The following is a 24693-nucleotide window of genomic DNA, read 5'->3' on the forward strand; positions in this document are numbered from 1 at the left end:
TAAGGTAATTCCATGTATTTTCTACGGTAATATTATGTTTTGGATATTACAGTCAGTAGCTGTTGGTATTTCACCATTTTTTACAGGAAATTTACAGATTTATTTTTTGCAGTGTTGCAGCAAACATACCTCTGTCTTGGATTTTTTCTATTCCTCCTCTTTCTTTTCCCTGTTCCCATTGTTTTGCTAAATCATTGTATCTTCCACCGGAGCTTTGGATGTGCTCTGCTCATTCCACGGCAGCTCATATTGCCGATGAAACATGAGCTACCGCGGCCTACAGGGAGCCCCGAGAACAATTTATTTTTTATTTTTGTCCATATACAGAATGATTTCTTCATACATGATCAAATGTATATTTTTGTAAGAAAATATGTTCCTTTCATTTTCCTTTAGGTATTCTCTTGCTATAATACACACTAGCAAATGTGACGCTTACTGTTACGACCCAACTGTGTATGCTTTCATAGAGAGAGGGAGAGTTTTCAAACTCCACTACTAAAAATTGCAATATCAGTCTTTTTGAACCTCTGCTGTTCCTGTAGTTCTTCAGGCTGTTAAACGGAGTCAAAGCTATCGGCTAAGTCATTCTTGCCAAAACACCTGACATCTGCACATAAACACGTCCCACTTGTCGGTAGGTTCTGTCACTTTAGTTTTACCGCAAAATATTAGCATGAAAGGCATGTATCGCGTAAGCTAACTCTCAAAAAGATGAGTAAATGATTCTAACATTTGTATATATGAACATATTTGTGATTACAGACGAAAGAAGGTTACAGTTAATTTTGTTATTCCAATAGCCACAAAATAAATTTAAAACGTGAAAAGAGGTGCCTATTTTTGCTCAGATATTTCTACAATTCGTCTCTAAATATAGTCCTAAACTATGTCTTCGCGTTGTAAATATACATTCATTACTGTTATTCATTAACTTACAATTAGCGTAAACATTCATGTGTATTGCATTTAAATCTGTAGCAACAGGAGTTCGCCATGTTACCTACTGACCTTTAACCTATATTTACACAGAACACTTTTATTTGATCGATCGCCATTTGTCCATAAAGCCCTAAAGATGTATCATATTTTGTCTAATTTCAAAGTTAATTTTCAGCACGTAAGGGTCAAAATCATGATTTGAATCGCATTTGTTTTGAACCTCGAAATTATGCTTTATGTCTGAGTCTTAATGGCACTGACTTTGTCAAAGAGGGCTTTACATCACTGACCTGTTAATAACAATAATAATATCTTTTAATATAAGCTTCCTAAGAGTTTTTAATGAGCTTCTCCACCAAAATGTAGAAATTGGCATCAAACAATCTAATCTGATAGAATTCTGCAGCTGTGTTGCTTGGGATTTATATTATTATATATATAATATATACAATATTATATATAATAGTGTAATATATATTGAATTTATTCTATGAACACTAATATAGTAATATTAATAACAATAATATAATAATAATAATAATAATAATAATAATAATAATAATAATAATAATAATATAAACAACTTTAAATTTTCTTCTAAAATATTTTTGGATTGTGGGAGGAAACTGGAACACCTGGAGAAAAACTGCAAACAGGAAATTAACTTTTGATATTTATTTACTTTTTTTTCTCTCACACCTAAGGAAAATTTAGAGAGATCAATTAACCAAACAGCCATGATTTTAGAATGGAAGGAAGCCTGCAAATAGGAAACTGGTAAAATCTTTTTATCCCATAAATTTTTTCAGCTCTTTCTAAAACCTTTCCTACCATTTAACAAAACAACCAGTTGTTTTTTGGTAATCAGTTAATGTTTTTGGTGTCTAATTGTATGAACCATTTCATAAGCCTCCAGATTAAGTTACACTGTGCCGTTACCTAGCAACCTAAACTAACCTCCAGGACATTTGGTCAGCTGGTTTACTGCTGTATGCACTGTGAAATGGCTGATGAAAAAGTCAAGTGTTTTGATGTTGACTCACCATTCAGAGTCATTCATCGTGTATGACTCTGAGTGGTGAATGGCAGCACTTGGTGTATTCTTGGTTATGCAGGAGGCTCCACTTCTGCTTTTCAAAGATGTATGCCGCTATAATTGTGCGTCTGCTTGCAGCTATTTTCACAAGGAAGCAGCAGCTTACTTGGATTTAAAGTGAGAAAAGGTCCTACAGTTCATTCTGAAAAGAGATCAAAATAGGCAGAACTGAAGACTTCTCAGACTTTTGATTTTGTGCAAAAAGTTTTATGAACATGAAAATTGTTTTCTTTCAGTTTCAGAAAGCATGTCGGCCCAGATCAGACTGAGGCTGCTGCCCAGCGCCAGGTGTTTATTCGATGAGCCCATCCAGGTGAAGGTGGCCGGACTGAGGTCCAAGCAGATGGTCACCTTGAGAGCCAGATCCACCGATGAGAGAGGAGTGGTGTTCAATTCCTCAGCCAGCTACCGGGCCGATGGCAGAGGGGAGATCGACCTGAACAGAGACGCCTCACTCTGTGGGAGCTACGTCGGGGTGGAACCCATGGGTCTGCTGAGGTCACTGAAGGCAGATACCTTACACAAATATTTCTATAAGAACAAAGCATTGGAACCTTTCATGGTGAACTTCTCTGTGCATGAGGATGAGGGCGGGATGCTGGCTGAGGCGACCAATGAGAGGTGTCTTATGGGAGATGGAGTCAGGCGAGTTCCTATCAAAGAGGGCAACATTCAAGGAGTCCTGTTTACCCCGCCAGGTATTAATGGCGACCTCATTAAGTATTTTAATTAGCATTATCCATCAGAACCTAAACAGGTTTTTACATATTTCCACTGCAGACATTCTATAAAGAACAAAAGTTATGCTGAGATGAGTTAACAAAGGTCAATTTAAAAATGTCTCTGAACTGCAAACCTTAACATTTAAAGGGGTCCTACTGTGCAAAAATTACATTTTGCATGTTTTTTGGTTCTATTTGGGTTTCAACTGCTTCCAAAAAAAACATCCAGTCATTGTTTGGCAGTAAATTGATGTTTTTTGGTGTGTAAAAAATGAGCCATTTGAAAAACATTTTGAATGTATCATCACAAATCATCAGGTAACCCCAGCTGAGCTCCAGGATGTTTGGTCAGCTGGTTTTACTCCTGTATGCTCTACAATGGCTGCTGGAAATATGATTGTTTTGTTGCTTACCATTCATAAACCCCTTGCTACAGTCTTGTTGATTGTGTATGAGGCTCCACTTCTGCTTTACAAAGATGTATAGCTCTGCATTATGCAAGTGTGCAAGCAGCTGCTTTTTTGGGTTTAAATTGAAAAGAGGCCTTAAAACAGCAAAAAAATTAATAAATAAAATATATATATATATATATATATATATATAGGCAGAACTGAGCAGAATGATTTTTAAGAATATCTAAGAAGGATTTTGTCAAAAAAAAATGCATTGATTACGGTATGTTTTGTGCAACCCATAGACTTATACTAACCTGGTCAAGGAAGCATAATAGGTCACCTTTCATAGGTAAACAGACTTTTACCTTTAACAAAAAGAAATTTGTTTCCTTTTTTCTCAAAGGAGAGGGTCCGTTTCCTGCTGTGTTGGATCTGTGCACCTTCATGTCGGAGAAAAGGGCCTCTCTGCTGGCCAATAAAGGCTTTGTAGTTCTTGCTTTACCCGTATTCACTGACAGACCCAAATTAGAAAGGATGAATCTGGATGACTTTGAAGAAGCAGTGAAGTTTCTACAAAACCAGCCAAAGGTGACTAAACCCATCCAGTTTCATAGTTTCCATAAAATCACTTTATGTTAAAGAAACAAACTACGAATATCAGTCAGCTTTTGAAGTCCTCTTGAAAATAAGTAGCAATTACATTTTCTTGTAATATAGTTAGTTATTCTTACTGTTGAAGTGTTTATTTATCTGAGTAGTCTTTTAATTCCTGAGCTGTCTGTGTTGATCATATATAATTTTTTTTAATTTTATGTTTTTTGCAGGTGAGCAGTAAAGGAGTTGGGGTAATATCGCGATCTAAAGGGGGCGACATCGCGCTTTCCCTCGCTGCTTTTGTGCCTGGAGTTGAAGCTGTGGTGTGGATCAACGGCTGCAGTGCCAACGTTGGCATCCCCCTCTACTATAAGGACCGTCAGATCCTTTCTCCACTGATGTTCGACTTCACTAAGGTGATTCCCAGTGAGTCTGGAGCTAACATTATCAAGCAGGCTGTTGAAAACCCTCTGGCTGAAGAGAATAAGGGCAGTGTTGTTCCCATTGAACGAGCCGGGTCACGTTTCTTGTTTGTGGCCTCTGAGGACGACCTCAACTGGGACAGCAAGGGTTACCTGGACGACATGGTGGCGAGGCTGGAGCGCCACCAGAAGAAGAACTTCGAGAGCGTGATCTACCCTGCAGCTGGACACTTACTGGAGCCGCCGTATGGACCACACTGCCCATCTGCGTTACACGGGATGCTCAGGTTTCCAGTGATGTGGGGTGGAGAACCTCAAGCTCATGCTGCAGCTGAACTCCACCTGTGGAAGAAGATCCAGGACTTCTTAAGAACTCACCTGAGCTGCAATCCTGCACAGACTAAATCCAAGTTATAGATTTAAATCTGTGGATTTCAGAGGGTCGGTTTTACATGAATGAAATTATTAGTTCATCTCCTCTGCAAAGCTTGTTGGCTTACTGAGGATGAAGTTCAGTAAGCCACATTCAGCCTCAGTTGGACATCCCTGAAAGCAGAAATTAACATTAAAACACTTAATTAACTGTACAGTAATGTATGTAATAGTTTTGTATGGAAAAAACAGGTTTAATGTTCTGTAATTGTGATTAAATGTGTTCTACAGTTAGAGTACTGTAACATTTTTTCTTAAATACTTTATAATAAAAAAGATCTGAAGTAAAATCGTGGGATTTTCTTTTAATAATAACACTTGTATTTAAGCCATAAGAAAAACTTCACATTAATTGTGTTAGGTGTCTGAAAACTAAACCAACAAAAGGACTGTCTGAAACATGGTTTTAAATATTCTGCTATTAGTTGAGAATAACACAGTCCAGGTTTAAACAGTCTAGGTGTTGTAGATTTTTAAATAGAGTAGATTAAATATGCTGAAGATAGTGAAAAATTAGGTGGAATCGCCCTTTAGCCATTCCCCGAATCGGAAATCAACTTTAGCTTCGTGTTTGTATCTACAACAAATTTCTAATTAATTTTTTTAAAAACGTGCTCTTCTATACTTTTATTTTGAAGAAACCCCGGCCGCTTCCGATTGCTTCCGTTTACATTCGGGTCGTAAGTCGAATGTAAGGGCGAAGTCTTCCCCAGCATTGAGGACACCTGGGATCCAATTATTCATCCTACTGCACGTAGTTGAAGGTATTTTGTGAGCCCCCAAAGTTTTTCACAGTGTTTGGAGAAAGCAGGGCGTTGAGGTGTTTTTAGGATAAATAAGTGCCGAAGTGTGAGCGACCTTAGCCAAACTCAGCCAAACGACTGTTTACTCTTTACTCTTCATAAGTTTATAAATGTAGTTGAAAGTTAGTGAGCTGAATATGCTTTTATTAAGTGAAAATAACAACAAATACATGTGTTTTCAACTCAGTTTATAGCTAACTTGGGTAAATTGTAGCTGTAGTAAGTAAGTTATTTGTGCTGAAGCGCAGTGTTAGTCCCCATTTAGACAGATTATCTAAAACTTGTATTCAAGTAAGAGTAGCTGTACTTCATCATATTTTTACTCGAATAAAAGTAAAAAGTAGCCATCCAAGAAATTCCTCAAGTAAGAGTAAAAACGTATTTGGTAAACAGTTTTCTCAAATACTAAGTAATTGATCAAATTATCAATCATTTAATATTTAAAAATTACATAACCAGACGGACCAAAATGTTAAGTTAAGTGGAATTAATGACAATAATTAATATAAATAGCAAAAATAGGTGAAAGAAAATTCTTTCAAAACAGGTTCTTAAAGTAAAAGACTTGTGAAACTTAAAAAAAAAAAATGCAGGTGTGTGTCCGTATATGGTGAATTTCTGGTTAAAACATGTTTGTTTTTCATTCAGTGGAAAGAGAATCCAGAAATTTTACTCAAGTGATACTTCATAATGAAATTACTTATGTAAAAGTAAAAAGTACAGCATAATAAATACTCTTAAAAGTATTTTTTGAAAGTTAAGTAAATGTAGTTAAGTAAATATAACTAGTTACTACCTAACTCTTTTTATAACATGATTAATAATATGAAGTGTGAATAAAGTAAATAATTTGTATATTTCACTAAGTCAGGTGAAACACTCCGCTACATTTTCACCTATTTCTGAAATCTGCTCTGCAAAAGTCAACAGCAAGTTCACTTTAAAAAGTCAAAATGTTTGACGAAACCTTTGGTTTCATTTTGTTTCACAGCACAGATGTCCAGTCAAGTCAGGCTGAGGCTGCTGCCCAGTGCCAGGTGTCTGTTCGATGAGCCCGTCCAGGTGAAAGTGGCCGGTCTGAGGTCCAAGCAGGTGGTCACCATGAGAGCCAGATCCACAGACGAGAAGGGAGTGGTCTTCAGCTCCTCGGCCACCTACAGGGCAGACAGCAGCGGGGAGATCGACCTGAGCAGAGACGCCTCCCTCAGTGGGAACTACGTTGGGGTCGAACCCATGGGTCTGCTGTGGTCTATGAGGTCAGACGTCTTGCACAAGAGGTTTCAGAAGACAAACTCCCTGAATCCCCATGTGGTGAACTTCTCTGTGCATGAAGAGGAGGGCAGGATGGTGGCTGAGGCGACCAATGAGAGGTTTCTGATGGGAGACGGGGTCAGCCGAGTTCCCGTCAAACAGGGAAATATTCGTGGGGTGCTTTTTACTCCCCCAGGTTGGTCTTTGTTGCTTTAACTCTTTGTTGAATTTGCAAAGTAATGCTTTTAATTTTTTCTGGCTAAGGTTTTGCCTAATATGGTTCAGTTCTGTTAAAGTTCAAGAAATATTGAAGTAAAAGCAGCATATTTAACAAAATGCACCAAGAAATTGGCTGGTTACCGAGATTGACTGTTTTATTTTTGGAAACAAAAAACATTTGAGTTTATTCTGCTACAGGCTCCCTACTGCATATAGGGAGCCTGTAGTACAAAGCAGTATTAGTAGTTTATTGAAGTAACTTCAGGTCCTAAGTCTCTGGGATCATCAGTAATTTTTATTGGGAACCCAGTAAAAATGTGGGAAAAAAAATTACAAAGTTAAATCAGATTATCTTCGAGAAGAAATTTCTCCACAGAATTTCTAAAACATAACTAAAGCAGAGAGGTTTGTTGCTCCCTCAGACTGGAATCAACTGCAAAAAGACTTAAATTTGAAGCAAATATTCTCTTTTAATGTTGGTCAGATATTACTGAAAATTAATACTTTCAGTGCTGTTTCTATATCTTTTTCTGTGGCAGCTGCTAAAAAAAAATCAAATCATGTAACATTAGGATCAACAGAAGCTTAAAATTACAAAAAGATTGGAAGTTGGCCACAAAATAAAAAAATGAAAGGTTAAGGAAGTGGATTGTCTTTTTTTTTTTTTCAGGAGAAGGGCCGTTCCCTGCTGTGTTGGATCTGTACACGTTTGGTGGCGGTCTGTCGGAGAAAAGAGCCGCTCTGCTGGCCAGCCGGGGATTCTTGGTTCTGACGGTGGCGCTGTACGGTCACGATGACATGCCCAAGAACATTAAAGAAGTCCATCTGGATTATTTTGAAGAATCCATCAAATTTCTGAAGAACCAAGATAAGGTCCGTTATTAAAATGTTGATTTTTTTTTTTTGGTCCCATTTAGCAGCTTTGTTCTTTACAAAAGAGGATTTGATACACTGAAAAAAAACAATTCTGACGTTAATCTCAAAATTATTACTTTTCTCCCAGAATCAGATTTGTTTAATTTGTTTATTCCCCATCAGGTAAATCTAATCTTAAAACTTGAATGTACCAAATAAATTTGGGATGAGCTTTCAGTGTGGATGAAGAGCAGGTTTACAAATCAACAAGTAAGAAACAGTTATGTTATTATATTTATATCCTAATATAATGGACATACATTTAAGAATGTTTGGTTATTTATTTAGATTTTTAAATTAAAAAAAGTAAATATTTTGAGGAAAAAAGGTGAGAATCCTGAGATTAAAGTCAGAATTTTGAGATTAAAGTTGGAATTATGAGAGTAAAGTCAGAATTCTGAGTTTTGAGTTTTCCCATCGTGAGAAAACTCAGAATTCTAAGATTAAAGTAGAAGTGTTGTTTTTTTTCTAGTGACCTAATTTTCTTCCGTTGGTCTTTTTGGGTTGTTTGTGTTTACATCGTTTTACAAATAATGCTGAGCTACCCCATGAGAAATATGCAAATCATTTTATTTTGACCTTGCCTGTTTTTCCCCAGGCGGGCAGTAATGGAGTCGGCGTCATCTCCCTTTCTAAAAGTGGAGATCTCGCTCTGTCTATCGCATCGTACCTCCCAGGAGTCCAGGCTGTGGTCTGGATCAACGGCTGCTCCGCTAATGTAGCCTTTCCCCTTTATTATAAGAATAGACAGATTCTCTCAGCATTGAAGTTTGACATCAACAAAGTGACTTCCACAGAGTCTGGAGCCATTTTCACCAAATATGGCATGCATGATCCTCTGAAGGAGGAAAACAAGGCATCCTTGGTGCCTATCGAACGAGCAAGCGGACGATTCCTGTTTGCAGCTTCAGAGGACGACTTCAACTGGGACAGCAAGGCCTATATGGATGAGATGGTGGACCGACTAAAGCGCCATGGGAAGGAAAACTTTGAGAGTGTGAGCTACCCTGGAGCTGGACATTATTTAGAGCCCCCGTTTGGACCGTACTGCCCTTCCAGCTTCCATGGGGTCGTAGGTATGCCAGTCCTGTGGGGTGGGGAGCCGAGGGCCCATGCTGCTGCTGAAGTCCACCTGTGGAAGAAGATCCAGGAGTTCTTCAGAACTCACTTAAACTGTGACGAAACTCAAACTAAATCCAAGTTATAATGCTGCTGTCTTTCAATCAAAAACAAGTCAAGATATCTAAACAAGAGTTTTGGGCTGAAAGGAAGATCTATTACTCCAAAGATGACGAGAAAAAAGGCAGATTACAGTTTGAAAATGAGCAATTAAAGCAAACCTTAATCCAATCTATATAAACTCATGTTTTTGAAAGCAATTTAATTAAAAAAACACTATGGTTATGCCATTTAGAAAATAGAAACATTTTAGTAACCATAGAAATATTTCAGTAACCAAACATAGAAAGTTTGTTCCAATTTAATATCAATTAGATGAAAAATAGTTTTTATGTAATTTTCTACCATTTTAATTCATGAAAGTCTGGGTTTTTCTGGAAGTGAAGCAATGGCACTGTCATATTACCCTAAGAATGAAAATTCTTGCTGCTTTTTAACTGAATGCTTGTTGTAACATTAATTGTAATAAAACATGTTGAGAGCTGATTATCTGTTAGGACAGCTTTCAAATAGATTCTTTCTCTAACATACTTGAGATATTTTTTATTGTTTTTATTTTACTGCATTCTTGGGAAAACACAATTTCTTGTATCTAGTTTATTACTGTTATTTTGTAAAAGGAATTGATTTTTTTATATTCCAATGTTCTGCTTTACACTATTGTCCATTAGGTGGCAGCAAATATGCCCTCAAAACAGAGGGTAGAAAGAAGAAGAATGTAGTAGAGACGGGAGTACTGACGTCACATGCGCCACATTGTAACCATAGACACGAATAAGGTTGTAACCGTTAAGTTGCGTTTAGAGTTTTGGGCTTTGTGGAGGAACGCCGACATGACCGGCCATCGCTGCTGTATTCACGGCTGTTCCAGTCGTTCACACGGTAAGAACGAAGAGAAATTAAACAACGGACTGCGTTTCTTCTGCTTTCCGAGTTTGAAGAAATACGAAAACAAACGTGTGTCGGAGATGACCGCATGGCCTGGGTAACAGCAGTTGGAAGGAACGACGTCACTTTCGACTGCCTTTCACCATCAAAAAGGGTCTGCTCCCTTCATTTTCATTCAGGTACGCTCTCTATTTAATGCACACTAGTAAAAGTGACGCTTTGTTATAGTGTGTGTGGTATTTTGCACTATTGTTGCCATTTTCTATGTGGAGACCGTGATCTCATCTCTGAAGATTCTGTTTTTTTATAAGCTCAGTAGGTTAGACCTCAGAAATCCTTTCTAAACCGATAAATAGTCTGGTTGTTAAACATACTATTCTGCGCATGTGTAAAACTCGAGGCGCGGGGGCCTTTGAATTCGAGTCCACTAACTCAGTTAATATTTTTCTAGGAAAACCAGCGCATGAAATGCTAACGACCCATCCTGACTGGAAACCGTCTCTGCTGCTGGGCCTGAAGGAGGCCAGGCAAGAAAAAGCAGCAGGAAAAGCCACACACAGCCGAGGTTGTGCAAAACTGTGAAGAGGAGAAACGGGAGGAAACTGGCCTCTTGCAACCTGTTGAGGAAAGTTCAGAGGAAAACATGATTGACCAATGTGCTTTGAAGCAAATCACTAGTCTAAAGAGTGAACCTAATCTTATAGAACTGTTCTTAAGGGGTGACTAAAAGGTAAAATATTACACCGGACTTCAGAGCCATTCCACTTTTCAGGTCTTGTCAAACCTTTCCTGCCGCAGGTTGCAACAAAGTTGACTCACTTTCAGATGGTTCCTCTTACCTTAATGCTTCTAAAGTTGAATTTTCCAGTGGATTGGATAAGTTATTTATTATTTATTTATTGATTGAACCATCAGAGGGAGAGAGTGAGACGCTGCTAGACAAGGTTGTAGCAGTTTGTTGTGCTCTTATAAATCTGTGTCCAAATGGTGTTCTTTCATTGCAAAAAGGAAATTAACAAATACTGTAGGGCAGATTTAAACTCTTATAATGACTTTAGTTTCATACAAATTTCTCTTAATATGACTTTATTCTTGTAATTGTATTTTTTCTTACTATGGTCGTAATACATGTCTGTTACAAATATTACAAATTTGTGAAAGATCACATTGCAAACCAATAAAACTTATAATTCTTCTGTAACTGCTTTGTTTTTATTTGGTTTCCCCCATGTAACCTTGGCAAATATTTCCAAATCCACTTGACTTGTCCATGATGAGAGAAATAAACAGTTGAGGAGTTTTGGAAAGAATAATTAGTTCCTATGTTGCCGAGGGTACAGATTATTTCAGACAGCTGAAATATTTCCCTCCTTAAAGAGCAAATGTTTCCAAATTGTCAACAATAGTTGTGTGTGATGGTAGGATTGAGCAATGTTGATTTCAGGATGATTGAGATTTTTGTCCAATGGAGTAACAAACATTACATAGTGTGAGCTTCAGGCTATTTCAGAAGAACCTCACATCATCAGGTTTATTTATTTACTTAGTTTTGTTGTGGTGGTCAATTAAACTTAAATTATGCGTGTCGTTTTACTGAGGGATTGATCAGTATATACAGGAGGAATGCTTGCAATATTATTAGCTATTCAGTGGATTGGCAAAATAAGACCAGTGAGAGAAGTAATTTTTCAAATTTCAGATTCCTGTTAATCATTAGTTTAAAATGCAACCATTCAGAAAACAGGCCAGATATTTTAATAGAAATTCTAAAAATATCATAAATATGATGGGCTCAATAATTAACTTTCTATGAGCACCAGCTCATTATGCTGTTAAAGGGAAAGAAATGGCAGTAAGGGGAGCAAAGGGAGCAACTAAAAACTCTGTGGACTTAGTTGTTAATTTTAGTAAAACAGGAATAAAATTTTTAAAGAGAAAATGAAAGATTAATGGCAAACACAATAAGAAAAGGAAATAAAAGTAAATTGGTTTAATAAAATTCAAAAGAAGACCGGAGAAATGAGAAGTACAGAGAGGGTGAGGAGAGAACAGACAGTTGTTTCAGGTATCGGATTTGAGCACATTTGGTTAAATAGCCATCTTTATTTTGGGAAAACATTGCTTAGGCAAGGGTGATTATTGTGTAGTTAATGAGACAATAGAGCATGTTGTGTTATTCTGTCAAAATTATGAAGAAGAAAGAACAATTGATTCAAAATTTAAATCAAATTAAAGAGAAACGTGATTTGGTTTATTTATATTGAAATAACTCAAAGTATAATTTATCAGATAATATTTTGCTTACCAAACAGAATTTAATTCTGACATTCTGGTTCACACTCTACCAGTCGGTGACGGTAATGCATCAGTTTCGTTGTTTGCCAACCGCCGAAAACATCGAAGAAGAAGAAGAAGAAGCGCTGCGAAATTGATCGGATCCGCCTCTCTGTTTGCACGTACTCCGTGTCTGGTCCGTGGTTTGTTCCGTTGTGGGGTCTGTGATTTCATCATTTGAAGGAGCTTCTGGTGTTGTGTGTCTCTATTGTTTCTCTTTCCCTCACTAGCCGGCTGCGGCATTTGGTTTTAACTTTTGAGGATAACGATCCCCTGTTAACTCCTTCTCCTTCATTGATTTTGCCAATAGGAATGACTCAAAGTCTTCTGGAGAGAAATGTTGAGAGCACTAATGTTGGATCTTCAGGAAGTTGTGCTGTTCTATTTTGTTATAGGGGAAGTGATAATATTTCTAGTTTTTATTTGTTTGTTTTTTTGTGGTTGAAATTACAACCAACAGTGACGCAGTGTGACATTGTCTAAATGTACACCAATCAAACACAATATGATAAAGACCAACCCGGGTTAAGTTATCGTTCCTGATCCACACTCCATTTCAGTAGTGGTAATGCATATGAAGGAATGTTGCTTGCCACCCACCATAAAAAAAGAAGAAGAAGAAGAAGAACAAGAAGCTAGCATTGTTTAGTAGATTCCAGTACAGAATGCACCTAAGTGTCATCAACCCAGCATGCATCGCACAGGTGAGAAAACGTCTACATTTGTGGGTGAAAAATATAACGAAAGATATACATTTTTAAAGTAATTATGAATTTTTACATATCACAAACAGCAATTTTTAGTTAATAGGAAAATGACAACATAATTAGGCCAACATGTTCACCTAAAAAGACAGAGGCCCAATTTCATGGCACTAAATTGAAAAGCTAAATCACTATAGCTAGGCACTATGTGCCTAGCTATAGTATAGTGACTGGAAAATAAATCATATCTCTGCCCCTTTAATTTGATAACTTTAAAGCACACTGGTTATAAGGTTATACTGATACAGATCAGAGTCTAGCAGTGATTAAATCCTTGTCCTCCAACCTGGATCTAAATATATTAAACCTGGGTGTAATGTTATCTGCAGATAAATGAAATGAAACATTAACCCCAGGTTTTCAGTTATGCTTCATGCCATGGTGTGCTTCTTCTTTCTGTGTGTTGGATCTCTTTTCCTCTTAAGCAGCATTTTTACTTTTACTCACATAAAACTTTTTTTCTTACAATACCTGCGTCTGTGTTTGGGTGCTCCAGCTTCCACATTGTGACAGAACATCACTAGCAACACCAAAACAACCTTGACAGCTTTAAAAGAAGCAGTTAACAGAACATGACATATTAGTAACCAAGTCAGCCAATTATGTCTCTCCTGAGACGAGAGATAACGTGTTATTGTTCTTCCCAGGTTCGCTGCAGAGTTCACAAAGACCTTGATCTGCCTCCTTGGCTTATTAAGCTGCATCACTGAAAATCCCTTTCTCCTTCCCTCCTGTTCTTTGTGTTTCCAGATCTGCTCCCTTTCTGTCATTTCGACTCCTCAGAGGACGCATCAGCCTCCAGCTTTTATCAGAGGGGTTGTTTGTTCTTCTGCTGTACCTGCATGAAGAGAAGTAGGTGCAACTTTAACTCAGGTTTGTGCTTCTGGATTCCTTGATCGAAAGCAATTAAGGTTAGTTTGTTGCTGAGGGTTTTTTAAAAAAAAAAAAGATGGTAACATATAGATCTCTCAGAATTCTGAGTCTAATCACAGAATTCTCACATTTTTTCTCAGAATTTAGATTTTTTTTTTCCCCTCACATAATTCTGACTTTTTAAAGTGATCTCAGAGTCAATCTTCTGAGATCAAAAGTCAGAATGAATGGAAAGCTTTCCATCTTCCATCTACCTTAGCACATTGATCAGCACGTACACGAGGATGATTAACAGCACTAAGTCCCTCCTCCTTGTTCTGATTGTTTGTTTTTTTGTTTGTTTTTTTTTTTTTTAACTGGGAGCAAAGCATTTTTACGGATGGCAATAGTAGCACTAGGAGTAGGTGGAAGAACTTGATTTTTTCCCCCCACATATTATCTTTCTTATATCATTTCAAGAAATATGGAAAAAACACATTTTGGAAAAGTTAGACAATGCACATATTTTTAGATTTTAATTTGGAAATACATTTAAGTAACACTTATAGTTTCCATTCCAGTTCACGGTTAGGTTGTACTTTTTGTTTTTATACTTTAAAGAACACCTCAAGAATTTAAAATATAAATATGTTCTTAATTCTAGGAAGACATGAGTCCATATTTCTGTTTTTCCAAATCATTAAATATCAGTTCTTCAACCCTGACATGAAGCTTTTACAGTCATGTGTTATTAACACCCCATCAGTTCTGAGTGCTGCAGCGTTGGCAGCTGTTCACAGATGCTTTTCATCGCCTTGACACAGTGAACTTTTGAACTTCACTCAACTCTCTTGCTCACTTTCTTCATCTGCTCTAAGAGTTCAGATGTGATTTTATAACAGGGGAGGACATTATACTTGTATTACTGAAACTTTTTTTCCTCTATACATAAAACAAAACACTTGCATTGTATATAACAGCTGCAACAGTCCAGGCTGCAGAGCTTCTGTGAATTCAAAAAGGGATATAAAGTAAGGTGGGTGGAAAAAAACTAAGGACTAAATTGCTTCTTTGCTTCACTCAAAAAATATTGGCACAAATTTAATTATTGGAAAGATACTGATATGTTAAAAATTACTAACATCAGCCAATACCGATGTCAATGCCAATATATTGTGCATCACTGCTATATATAGCTAAAATAAATATTTCTGGTCTATTTATATCATTTTTCTGCAGAATCCTTCCTTTGCAATGCCTAGTTTCACAATTGCAATCTAGACTTTAAAGATATTGCTGTTGATTCTTATTTCATTTATTTATTTATTTTTTATTAATTAAAAAAAACACACATCTCCAACTGAAAATGATTTCTCAGCACACCATGTTTTCAGCTTGCCGCTGCAGGCATTTTGTTTACACCAACTGGTGCATTTTTAATGAGGAATAATAAACCAGAAAGTGAAACATGTTGACGAAGAGGAGAGAATGTTCCTTCAGGGGGGATTTTAAAGTGCTCAGAAACTTTTTAAGCTACACGAAGCCCAGTGTGAACTTTTGAGAAATCTGTTTAATCAACACAGTCTTTGCTGCTGAGGTTTATAAAGCAGACCAGATGTCGTTACTCCATGTTCCTCCTCAGCGTCTCCAGCTCCTAATGCAACATTATGACTGTTATGTAAGCCGCTGCATTCGCCTCCACATCTCTGCTGCAGCTTGCTAGGAGCCATTACAGAAATATTACACAGATAAATATTTAAATAACAACAAAAAACCCTAACTTGCTTCCCAAAACACCAAAAAATAATGAGTAGGAGATTGTAACATTCCTAAAGAACAGCTAATTAGGAGTTTGTGCTTCTGCTGCTGCTGCAGGTGTTTTCTGTTCACGTTTCCAAGGCAGACTGCTTATCAACACAGAAAAAACAGGAAGAAGCTGAAGGACTTACAATTACCAACCTATCGTGTCACCTCTGTGTATTTAGGCTGTGTTAGATGCCTGCTACTCTGTAATTAGCTTAGCGTGCTAATAACAGGAGCCAACATCTCTGTTCCCATCTGGAGCCAAAATATATATTTATCTGAGACATTGTCAAAGTGCTGTGTATATTCAACTTGTTTGCTACCAAAACAAATGTTAGAAATGTTTTCAATTTAAATGATTCTCAAAGTATGAAATCACTTTGCAAGTTTTTAAATTAAAATGTGGGTCTCTGCTGCTTCTGAAAACAGCTCAGTGTTAAAAAAAAAAAACAACAAAACAAACAAAATCACCCGTTGCGTTTTTGGCAATAAGTTGATGTTTTTTGATATCTGGAAAATGAACTGTTTCACAAACCTTCAGAATGTAAAGTCACAAATCAACAGGTGCTGCTCGTTGCCTAGCAACTCCGCCAGTCCCCCAAGCAGAGCTCCAGCACGTTTAGCTAGTTTTACTGCTGTACAATGGCTTCTGGAAAAGACAAGTGTTTGTTGTTCACTTTCCATTCTGAAACCTTTGGCTGCATTCTTGTTGACTATGCACGAGGCTCTACTGATGCTTCTCAAAGATTTACAGTTGTGTAATTGGACGTCTGTTTGGAGCTATTTTCATGTGGGAGTGTAAATGCTGAGTTGTTCCAGGAAGCATTAGGTCACCTTTAAGAGAAAAAAATATCTCTTAAATATCTCTGAAAAAAATAATCGTTGGCGATCAATAATAGTTATTATGGGATAGGCCCCTGTTACCCAAAATGTGTTCACCAAAATACATTTTCTGAAATTGTTAGCAGGATATCGTCCTTTAAAATCTGTTTTTGTGTGATAAAATGTTCTGCATATCGTTCTGTCTCATAAGAGCATTTTATTTTTATGGAGCTGCCAGGGAGAGACACTTCCTGAGAAACTGATTGGTTTCTTTTTATAAAATCTATCCTGGGAATCACAGCCTGCATCATGTTTCTCATAATTTCTGTTCCTGGTGGATTGCATTAATGTCTTTTCATCTTGGTTTTGGACACAATTAAGATGGTCTTTGAAAACATAATTGCTCTTTAGTTGGAAAATGTTTGAATCAGTCACACTCAACAACCTTTGATTCACATAATTTTGCAGGTGAGACGTTTTCCTCTTTTATGAACAATCAGAGTTTTGCGGTGATGTCTAAATTATTTGTTCTGATTCCAAAGCGGTGCGTCTTGGTAATTCTCATCAGGACTTTAAATGCAAAAGACCGATTTTCCGTACTGTAAGTGTATCTAAAGTCATATTTATCTCAATATGATCCCACCGATACCTGCAATGTTCTGTTAAAGTAGATTTAAGTTTTTATGTATAAATAAAGTATATCATATATATATATTGATCTTGCTTTCCGCAATACTTTAAACAAACTCAAGGTGGTGCTACAGCTAAATGGAAAACTACCAGCCCAATTAGAAAGTTACGTTCTGCTGCATAAATTGCTTAACTATAATAGGAAAGCAAATCTTAAATAACCTTAAAAAGTAAGGTGAGTTATTCTCAAAGAAATTTAAATAAAATGATAAAAGTTGACCCTAATGTACATATCTTGAAATGTTGAGTTCTTTCAGGAGCTTTAAAAAGTCTAAATTTAGGATTGAAGCTACTTAAAGAACAACCATTTGCCTTATTTTATCACCATTAGTAAAGCAGAAATGCAGAGCTCAGCAAACTGATTTGAACTTGTTTATTTCCCCTCAGTCTGCAGGGAAATCAGTCAAACCAGCAGCCTGATGCAACACCACCAATTAATGAGCAAATAAACAGATGAAATATTCTAAATATTACTTAATTAAATATCTCTATTTGTAGTCAAATAATCGCTAAATTGCCACTAAATTCCACAAACAGTTTTCAAATAATCTATATTTCAATAATTCATTGATTGCATCTGAATAATCAAGGTTTCTGGTTTGATTTCAAAAGTCAGGCTTGGGTTTGATTACTGCCAGGCCTGTAGAATAATAAAATTACTTAAATAGAACCTGTTGAAAAACATGAAGTAGGAACTCATGAAGCAACACATCACATCCCAGTGTAAAGAAATAAAAAAACAGAAACATATTCATTTAAATCTGTAAGTCTGGAAGGATGGATTTTAAAAGAAAGTTACTTACTGACCCTATTCAGATTCAAGTCTTGTTGTTATTTAAATAATTTTAAGATAATTTTAAATATGTTTTAATGTGAATAACCATAAATGGGCTCCAGCAGAAGACTTATGTAAGCTCAATTTTCTGCACCAGTTTGCAGTTATTCAGCTCAGTTATCATACTAACTAGTCGTCTTGTTGCTACTTTTTAGACTTTTGTAAGAGCTTAGGACTGTCTTTCTTTCTGCCTCGCTGCTTGTTCCTCTTTTTTAATACTTTATTTTTGACTCAGAGATAAAAGGCAGTGCTATTATAGTTGTTTTCCAACTCACAGTCCACCTGCCAGATGAAAAGAGATTCGACAAATAGAAGAATAAATGAAAGAAAGGCTTTTACATAATTTCAGTTATAGAATCAGCAAAATGCCGCTCTATTTCCATATTAAAAGCAGAGCAGAGATGGTTACAGTCTTGTTTACCTGAACAGTCTCAGGTTTGGACTCTTCTCTTATCTTAACACCAGAACTCTGAATAAATTAAAAAGAATTATGACATATCTTATTCAACGTACGCAAACAGAATAAACTTAAACGTGTCTGCTTGTGGAAAGTCAGAAAAGCCTCAAATTAAACAGCGTGGCCTGATTTTAGGAGCTTATGACAGCTGAGAGACGAGCTGTGAAACCTGCAGGAGGGAGTTCAGGGGTTGTGTAATGAACGCTCCATGAATAAAAGAGGATAAAGTGTCAAGAGGGAAATCGCTTTATTATACTACGTCATCTTGAGAGCTGACAATGAAAGCAGCTCTAAAAAAGCCAATTCTGTCACTGTTGGAGGGGTTATTTGCATGTCACTTGTAGGATTTCTTTTTTTGTTGTTGAGCAAATTAAGAGTCAATTAAAACAATCAAGGGAAGAAAAATACTTCAAATGTTACCAGAGGGGGAGAGAAATCATCTTCCCTCTCCTGGGAGGTAGTGTGCCTTTAAGCAAGGCAAGGATTAGATTACCTCCCCAGCTTATCATCAAACTCAGCAGAAGCTTGATAATAACCCATTAATCAAAAGAACAAGCCAAACCTGGGAAACATCTAAAACATGAAGAGAAGTAGTTACTGAGGACCAGAACTAAAAAACATTAAAGCAGAGGATAACATCTTCGCTGTCTGTTTTTTTCCAAATGTTTTTATGTTCTCTTGGGTGATTTCTCTGTAAATCTGACAAGTGCGTTCCTTGGGCTTCCACAAGGTTAATCTGCTGTCTTAGAGGGTCAAGGTTCTGCTTATTATCTCCTTTACTTCTTTATTTAATAAAGGGACAGTGCACATAAATGTTGGTGGACCCTGTAAATGTACATGATGTACCCCAAAGGCAAATTTCCATCTGTAGTCCCCTAACCCTTTAAGAATAAATTATAAAATTAAAGCCAACAACAGGAGGCGCTGCAAAATTTTGAGAATAATGCAAATGGCAAAGATGAAATGAAAATATAAGATGAATCTTAACATTTCTTGCAATTTTTTTTTTGAATTGTGAAAACAGATATTTAAAAAAACCACCATATACGTAATTCAGAGCTGATGACAGAATAACATATGATTCTTGGACATATTGTGCATGTATAAATTATGGACATCTAATATCTAAAAACAAATCAATTGCATTCACAGTGTGTATAATTTGCACAAAGCACTCGCTTAAACACAACTAGCTGCATGTTGCAGGTCGTGTTCAGATTTAATTGCGACACCAACGTAAGCATTCAGCTCTTGGTGCGTTGCCTAAAGGAAGCTGTGAACATGCAAAACCTGACTTTCTTTACTAGACTGACATCAAACTTTAAATGACAGTAAGAAATGAAAATTTTACATTTCTTCTTTATCAGTGGAAAAGTGTCAAACAGTGAAAAACCTGGAAGCACCATCTGTTTTCACTGGTCTAACAAAAGAAAAGCCTAACACTCATTCAAATTATAGATTTAATTGGAAGAAAAGCACCACAGAGAATAACGCTAATTAATTTTAAAAACTGTCTTCAGCTGCAAGTTGCTGTATTTTGGGTTTTTTATGCAGAATGACAACAGACAGCCTGCAGGACTGCAGCCGTCATTATTCTTCTCAGTTCAGGAAATCTAATCTGCTTTGATAAAACTGTCTTTCACCGACTTTATCTTGTTACATGCGCTTGTTTTACATTTAGGATCATTAAGAAACCATTTGTGCCTATACTAAAATATATTTCCCCAAACTTGATGTCTGAAAAAGTAGCTAATCATCTAAACGAATATTTATTTATGAGCATCTATCTGTGTCAGTGAGGCATTTGATTTGATTCAGTGACACAAAATATTCACAGATTTTCCTGCTGGGACCAATTATTTCTTAAAATTATTACATCGCTAACCCACTTGCATATTTTTTTTTTCATCTGCTGCCTAATACCTGAAATAAGATCACAAATGTTTGATGTTATTTTTGATCTAAAAACAAACACATTTAATGATGCACTTCAATAGCTGTGAAGACACAGAAAAATTTGAAATGAAAATTTCTGCAGGGAACGCAATGCAGCAAACAATAACAGCATCCAGCTCTTGAAACGTCTGCACACTTTTATAATACAAAAAGCATGAATAATATGAACAAGAAAAGGTTTATAAAAGCAAACTGAGGAACCACTAATCACTGAAAGTGGAGTGAAGGAGGATGGATCCAATAATAACCATCAATTGACCAAAACGAAGAGCCTTTCTGGTATTTTAGACCAATATTTTTCTTATTAATATTGCGCTGTCTTTGTTTTCTTCATCTAGATTCAAACCATCTCCACAAAGCTTCTAAATTGATAAAAAAACACAAAAAATCTGAAAAAGCTTTCTAACCTGTCCGCTCATGTGGTGTTTATACCTGATTAGTGGCTGCATGGTTGCACTGGCGCCGGCGTCAACCCGTCAGTCGACAGAGACACGCAGGACAAATTAGCATGCGCACAAACAATCGCAGCAAAGGGCAGTTTAGACTGACAAATGAGCCTGAAGTGCCAGTCTGGTCGATTGTGTGAAGCTTGAGGATCCAGAGGCAGCATGAAAAATCCATGTAGAACCACAACGGCTGCGATGCACAGCAACACAACATAGATTATGTGAACATTTATCCCTTTATTACATCTTAAACAATAAAACATGCTAACCTATTGCTGACTAAATTCCCAGCTGTCTGGTTGCTAATTGCACCATCTTAAATACAAAATTACTGCAACAGTGGCATTAGATATGCTGTGATTTTATTTTGGCAATTTATATGTCCGGAATATATAATATAGGTCAACCAGGGAATGAAAAAATCTCTGAAATATGTTCATGCTGTTGTTCTGATGCTTATTTATTAAAATAAATGATTTGCTGTCGCTTTCAGTCCACTTTACAACTATTACAACTAAATTAAAGATACTTCACTAGGCCCAAATTAAAGTTAAATGTTACTGTTTTTCTATCATGATGATCATGATGTTTAATGGAAGGAAACCAAGAAATCAACAGGACTGAAATAAAAGTTTATGTTCAGGAAGGAACACCAAAGCAAAAGAGGTTCAGAACACTTATTGAAAGCCAAAGTTACTTCCTGCTTCAACTCCTAACCATTAACATTTCTTTCTAGCAGTAATACTGTGAGTTTTGGAAATCATTTTTGGATAAATATATCAGGATGAGATTACATTACCATGTATTGTTTGGTGTTTTAAAGCGTCCGTACAAAAGCACATACCGATGTGTTTACAGATTAAAAGGAAGGTCAGCACACTTGTATTTTTTTTATCAGCTGTGTATTCATGTGTGTTTGTGTTTATATGTAGCCTGAGAGGTCTGGAAATAATTAAGATAAGGGTGGAGGCTTGGGGGAGGTTGACATGCATCTCTGGGATATATTTAGCTGTAGGTATTCAGAGGCAGAAGCTTCCCTCTGTTCCTTTCAACAGTTTTACTCTTTCAGCACCTGAGACAATTCAACCTCTTTCCACAAAACTAAACAGAAGAAAACAGGGTGTGGTAAAGCGAGAGAAGAATGCATTACTGCAGCTGCAGCGATAGCAGAGGTGGGAATTGCACCGTGAAGCCGGTTATTGACTGATTTGATTTTCTTTACCAGCTGCAATTGAATACCGTGATGAGATAAGCGAGTTTCCTCTCCATGTCCAGGAAAAATCAGCGTACAGATGTTCTACCATGAAGGCTCCTAACCAGCACACCATAAAGAACGATGGAGGAGCCAAGGGAGGAAATGAAAAAGCAGGATACAGTTACATATCTGAGAAAGAATGAGAGAAACTGAGATAATGGCAGCTCTTTTACTCTCTAGACACACAACAGTCTGCCTTTCAGATTATCTAATGGATTTAAAAACAAAAAAAAACAAGTTCTTGTTTAGACATTTATTTATACTGATAACCTGAAGGCCACGAGCAACACAAAGCACATCCAGGGGAAATCAAAAACGTTTTTTAATATTCCTCGTAATCAATACTATCATTTCAGGGACCATTCATAACCCTGAACTGTAAAATTCTCTGGCACTGATACTTTTCCACAAGATGCTTAAGTAAAGCAAAAATGTAAAAAAAAAAATCTATCTATATGTATATATTTAATTACATATATGATTAAAATAGATATTTTTGAATAAAATTGACTTTTTTCAATATAAATTTCCCCTTTGGTATAATATATAATACAATATTCTCATTATATATATATATATATATATATATATATATATATATATATATATATATATATATATATATATGGTGAAAAATTGTTCTGCTTGCAAGAAGATCACAACAATCCAACAGTTTATTCATACGGACACAACAGGAGAGGGGATCTAGCAGCCACACACTCACCTGGGAGCTGCAGGAAACTGGGAACGTTTCACATCAAGACGTCCGCCCACCTCTGGAGGAAGGCAGCAAAGGAAACATGAAACTCAACCCTTCCTGTCCGGCTCTAAATCAGGATCAGAGAGGAAGATTATATCATATGGCCTGTACTTTATTGTCTGAAGGTTTAAAGTTCAAATGTTGAGGCAGTGGTGAAGACTACTCACGTTAGAGTTTAAGGTTAAATCAATTACAAATCAAATACGCATGGGCTGTGTGACTATTTGCATTTATTTATCTTAAATCATTAAAAGTTGAATCATAACTGATGGACTGACAAAAAGTTGCATTTGGGATCACAGTCGCTACAAATGTATAAAAAAATTACTTAAAATAAACACAAAGTTGATTGGATGAGCTGCAAAATCGCATAAAAATTAAGCAAAATGGCAAGTAATTTAATTTATATTTATGATTCAGAAGCAGCATTTACTTTGTAGGGAAGACAATTCTAGAAACTTGAAAAAATAAGAAACTCAAGAGATTCTAACGGCATACATAAAGGGGAAATATTGTGTATTTGCCAGGCACATTATGCCACTGTATAGCACAACCATGTAATTGTCTCCTTCAGTTGTTATAAAAATGCTACATATACATCAAATATGACTTAAAAGAAATTTTACTTTCTTTAAATTGGGCCTCTGTCTCTTTAAGATACTCCTGCTCTTTCTGAAAGTCGTCACAACAACCCTCTTCTATTTACCTTTAAACTACGTTTTTATCAGTTTCTTTTTATGTTTTTACCAACATTTCACTGAGAAGTAGCTCGTGTGATGAGCTCAGATGACGTGCAGTTCCACCATGTGTTTGCTAATTGCTGCTGGCTAGTCTGCAGGAGCTTCATCATCAAAATGTTTTTCATATCTCAATGGTTGCCATGGAGATTTAAGGATTTCTTAAACATCCGTAAAAGAATCAAAACAACACTCTTAGGTACGTTTGTGTTGAGGGATTAACATTGCAACATGATGTACAAAATACTGCCTCTTTAAAAATAAGGGATCTAAGTTGGTTTTCTTCTGAAATAGATGAAAAATGTAACATTTATCACATTTAAGGTGGCACTGTGGCATGATGGTGGCATCTTAGGATAAGGATCATGGTTTAAAAAATAAAAACATTCTTCTTTAAAAACTTTAATTTCTTTCCACAGTCCAACACTCTCCAGCTTGATTTTCCCTGTTCAGATTGTATCCAATATAATATAAGAGATGGTCCAGCTCATAATCCAGGTATGGAAAATATTGATATGTTCCTGGCATTAATCAAGACTTTGATTGACAAGTCTTTCATGGCACATTCCCCAAAAACGCGTCCAGTCACCCCCCCACACACAGTTTTACCAGTTAGTCCTCTCTAAGTCTCACATTTTTGCACATCTGAACATTTATATCCTCGATGATTTTATTAATCTACCCAGTCACGTAAAGTCAGGACATTAATACCTGTGGAGTTTTCACTTTTGAAAGTTTTCTGACTTACGAGTGAGTCGGACGTAAAAGCTGCAGGTATCCCAAGCCTGAAGGAAAGGAAAACACCGACATGTGGCTTTAATGTGGAGCAGGTCTGCAAACCGGACCTCCACGCATCCCTGAGACCTTGAAAACACACCTCAGGATGGAAAGAAGCACGGCAAACACACACACATTCCTAAATCCTGATATCTAAAGTATGCGATGCGGTCTGACTGTAGCTCGTACTTTAAAGAGGCTGAGAAACAGCCAAAAGCGTGCAGGTTCTGTAATGATTTCAGCATGCTTTAACTCCCTTTGCCTGGCAAGATCTAACCCGAGTTAAATCATTTTTGAATATCTTTGAGGGGAATTCAGCTACAAGCAGAAACCCAAACAAGTTTGAA

The 24693-nt window shown here is 36.6% G+C and overlaps 2 protein-coding genes and 1 long non-coding RNA gene across 3 annotated transcripts; 2 read left to right on the forward strand and 1 right to left on the reverse strand.

Moving 5' to 3' along the window:
- The first annotated feature begins 547 nt into the window (after positions 1 to 547).
- Positions 548 to 4893, forward strand: LOC122841278 (acyl-coenzyme A thioesterase 3-like). Its single transcript, XM_044134454.1, has 4 exons — positions 548 to 637; positions 2275 to 2736; positions 3559 to 3743; positions 3980 to 4893. Exons 2-4 carry the CDS (start codon positions 2286 to 2288, stop codon positions 4586 to 4588), a joined length of 1245 nt encoding a protein of 414 aa, XP_043990389.1. The 5' UTR covers positions 548 to 637; positions 2275 to 2285; the 3' UTR covers positions 4589 to 4893.
- A 350-nt stretch (positions 4894 to 5243) lies between these two features.
- LOC122841279 (acyl-coenzyme A thioesterase 1-like) lies at positions 5244 to 9853 on the forward strand. Its single transcript, XM_044134455.1, has 4 exons — positions 5244 to 5367; positions 6398 to 6853; positions 7547 to 7749; positions 8390 to 9853. The coding sequence occupies exons 2-4, from the start codon at positions 6403 to 6405 to the stop codon at positions 8996 to 8998; spliced, it is 1263 nt and encodes a 420-aa protein (XP_043990390.1). The 5' UTR covers positions 5244 to 5367; positions 6398 to 6402; the 3' UTR covers positions 8999 to 9853.
- A 1976-nt stretch (positions 9854 to 11829) lies between these two features.
- On the reverse strand, positions 11830 to 24454 carry LOC122841280. Its single transcript, XR_006372370.1, has 3 exons — positions 24318 to 24454; positions 22797 to 22899; positions 11830 to 13794 (listed from the first exon to the last, which is right to left on the reverse strand). It is a non-coding gene; the product is annotated as an uncharacterized LOC122841280 (long non-coding RNA).
- Between the last annotated feature and the right edge of the window lie 239 nt (positions 24455 to 24693).

Source organism: Gambusia affinis, linkage group LG12, assembly GCF_019740435.1.
Source record: "Gambusia affinis linkage group LG12, SWU_Gaff_1.0, whole genome shotgun sequence".
Lineage (NCBI taxonomy): Eukaryota > Metazoa > Chordata > Actinopteri > Cyprinodontiformes > Poeciliidae > Gambusia > Gambusia affinis.

What these genes read in the sequence shown, in the direction of transcription:
- LOC122841278 (XM_044134454.1), top strand. Translation starts at nt 2,286, where the DNA reads ATGTCGGCCCAGATCAGACTGAGGCTGCTGCCCAGCGCCAGGTGTTTA. An exon ending in AGTCCTGTTTACCCCGCCAG is followed by an intron (nt 2,737 to 3,558) that starts GTATTAATGGCG and finishes TTTTTCTCAAAG; the next exon opens with GAGAGGGTCCGTTTCCTGCT. An exon ending in TTCTACAAAACCAGCCAAAG is followed by an intron (nt 3,744 to 3,979) that starts GTGACTAAACCC and finishes TGTTTTTTGCAG; the next exon opens with GTGAGCAGTAAAGGAGTTGG.
- LOC122841279 (XM_044134455.1), top strand. Translation starts at nt 6,403, where the DNA reads ATGTCCAGTCAAGTCAGGCTGAGGCTGCTGCCCAGTGCCAGGTGTCTG. An exon ending in GGTGCTTTTTACTCCCCCAG is followed by an intron (nt 6,854 to 7,546) that starts GTTGGTCTTTGT and finishes TTTTTTTTTCAG; the next exon opens with GAGAAGGGCCGTTCCCTGCT. An exon ending in TTCTGAAGAACCAAGATAAG is followed by an intron (nt 7,750 to 8,389) that starts GTCCGTTATTAA and finishes GTTTTTCCCCAG; the next exon opens with GCGGGCAGTAATGGAGTCGG.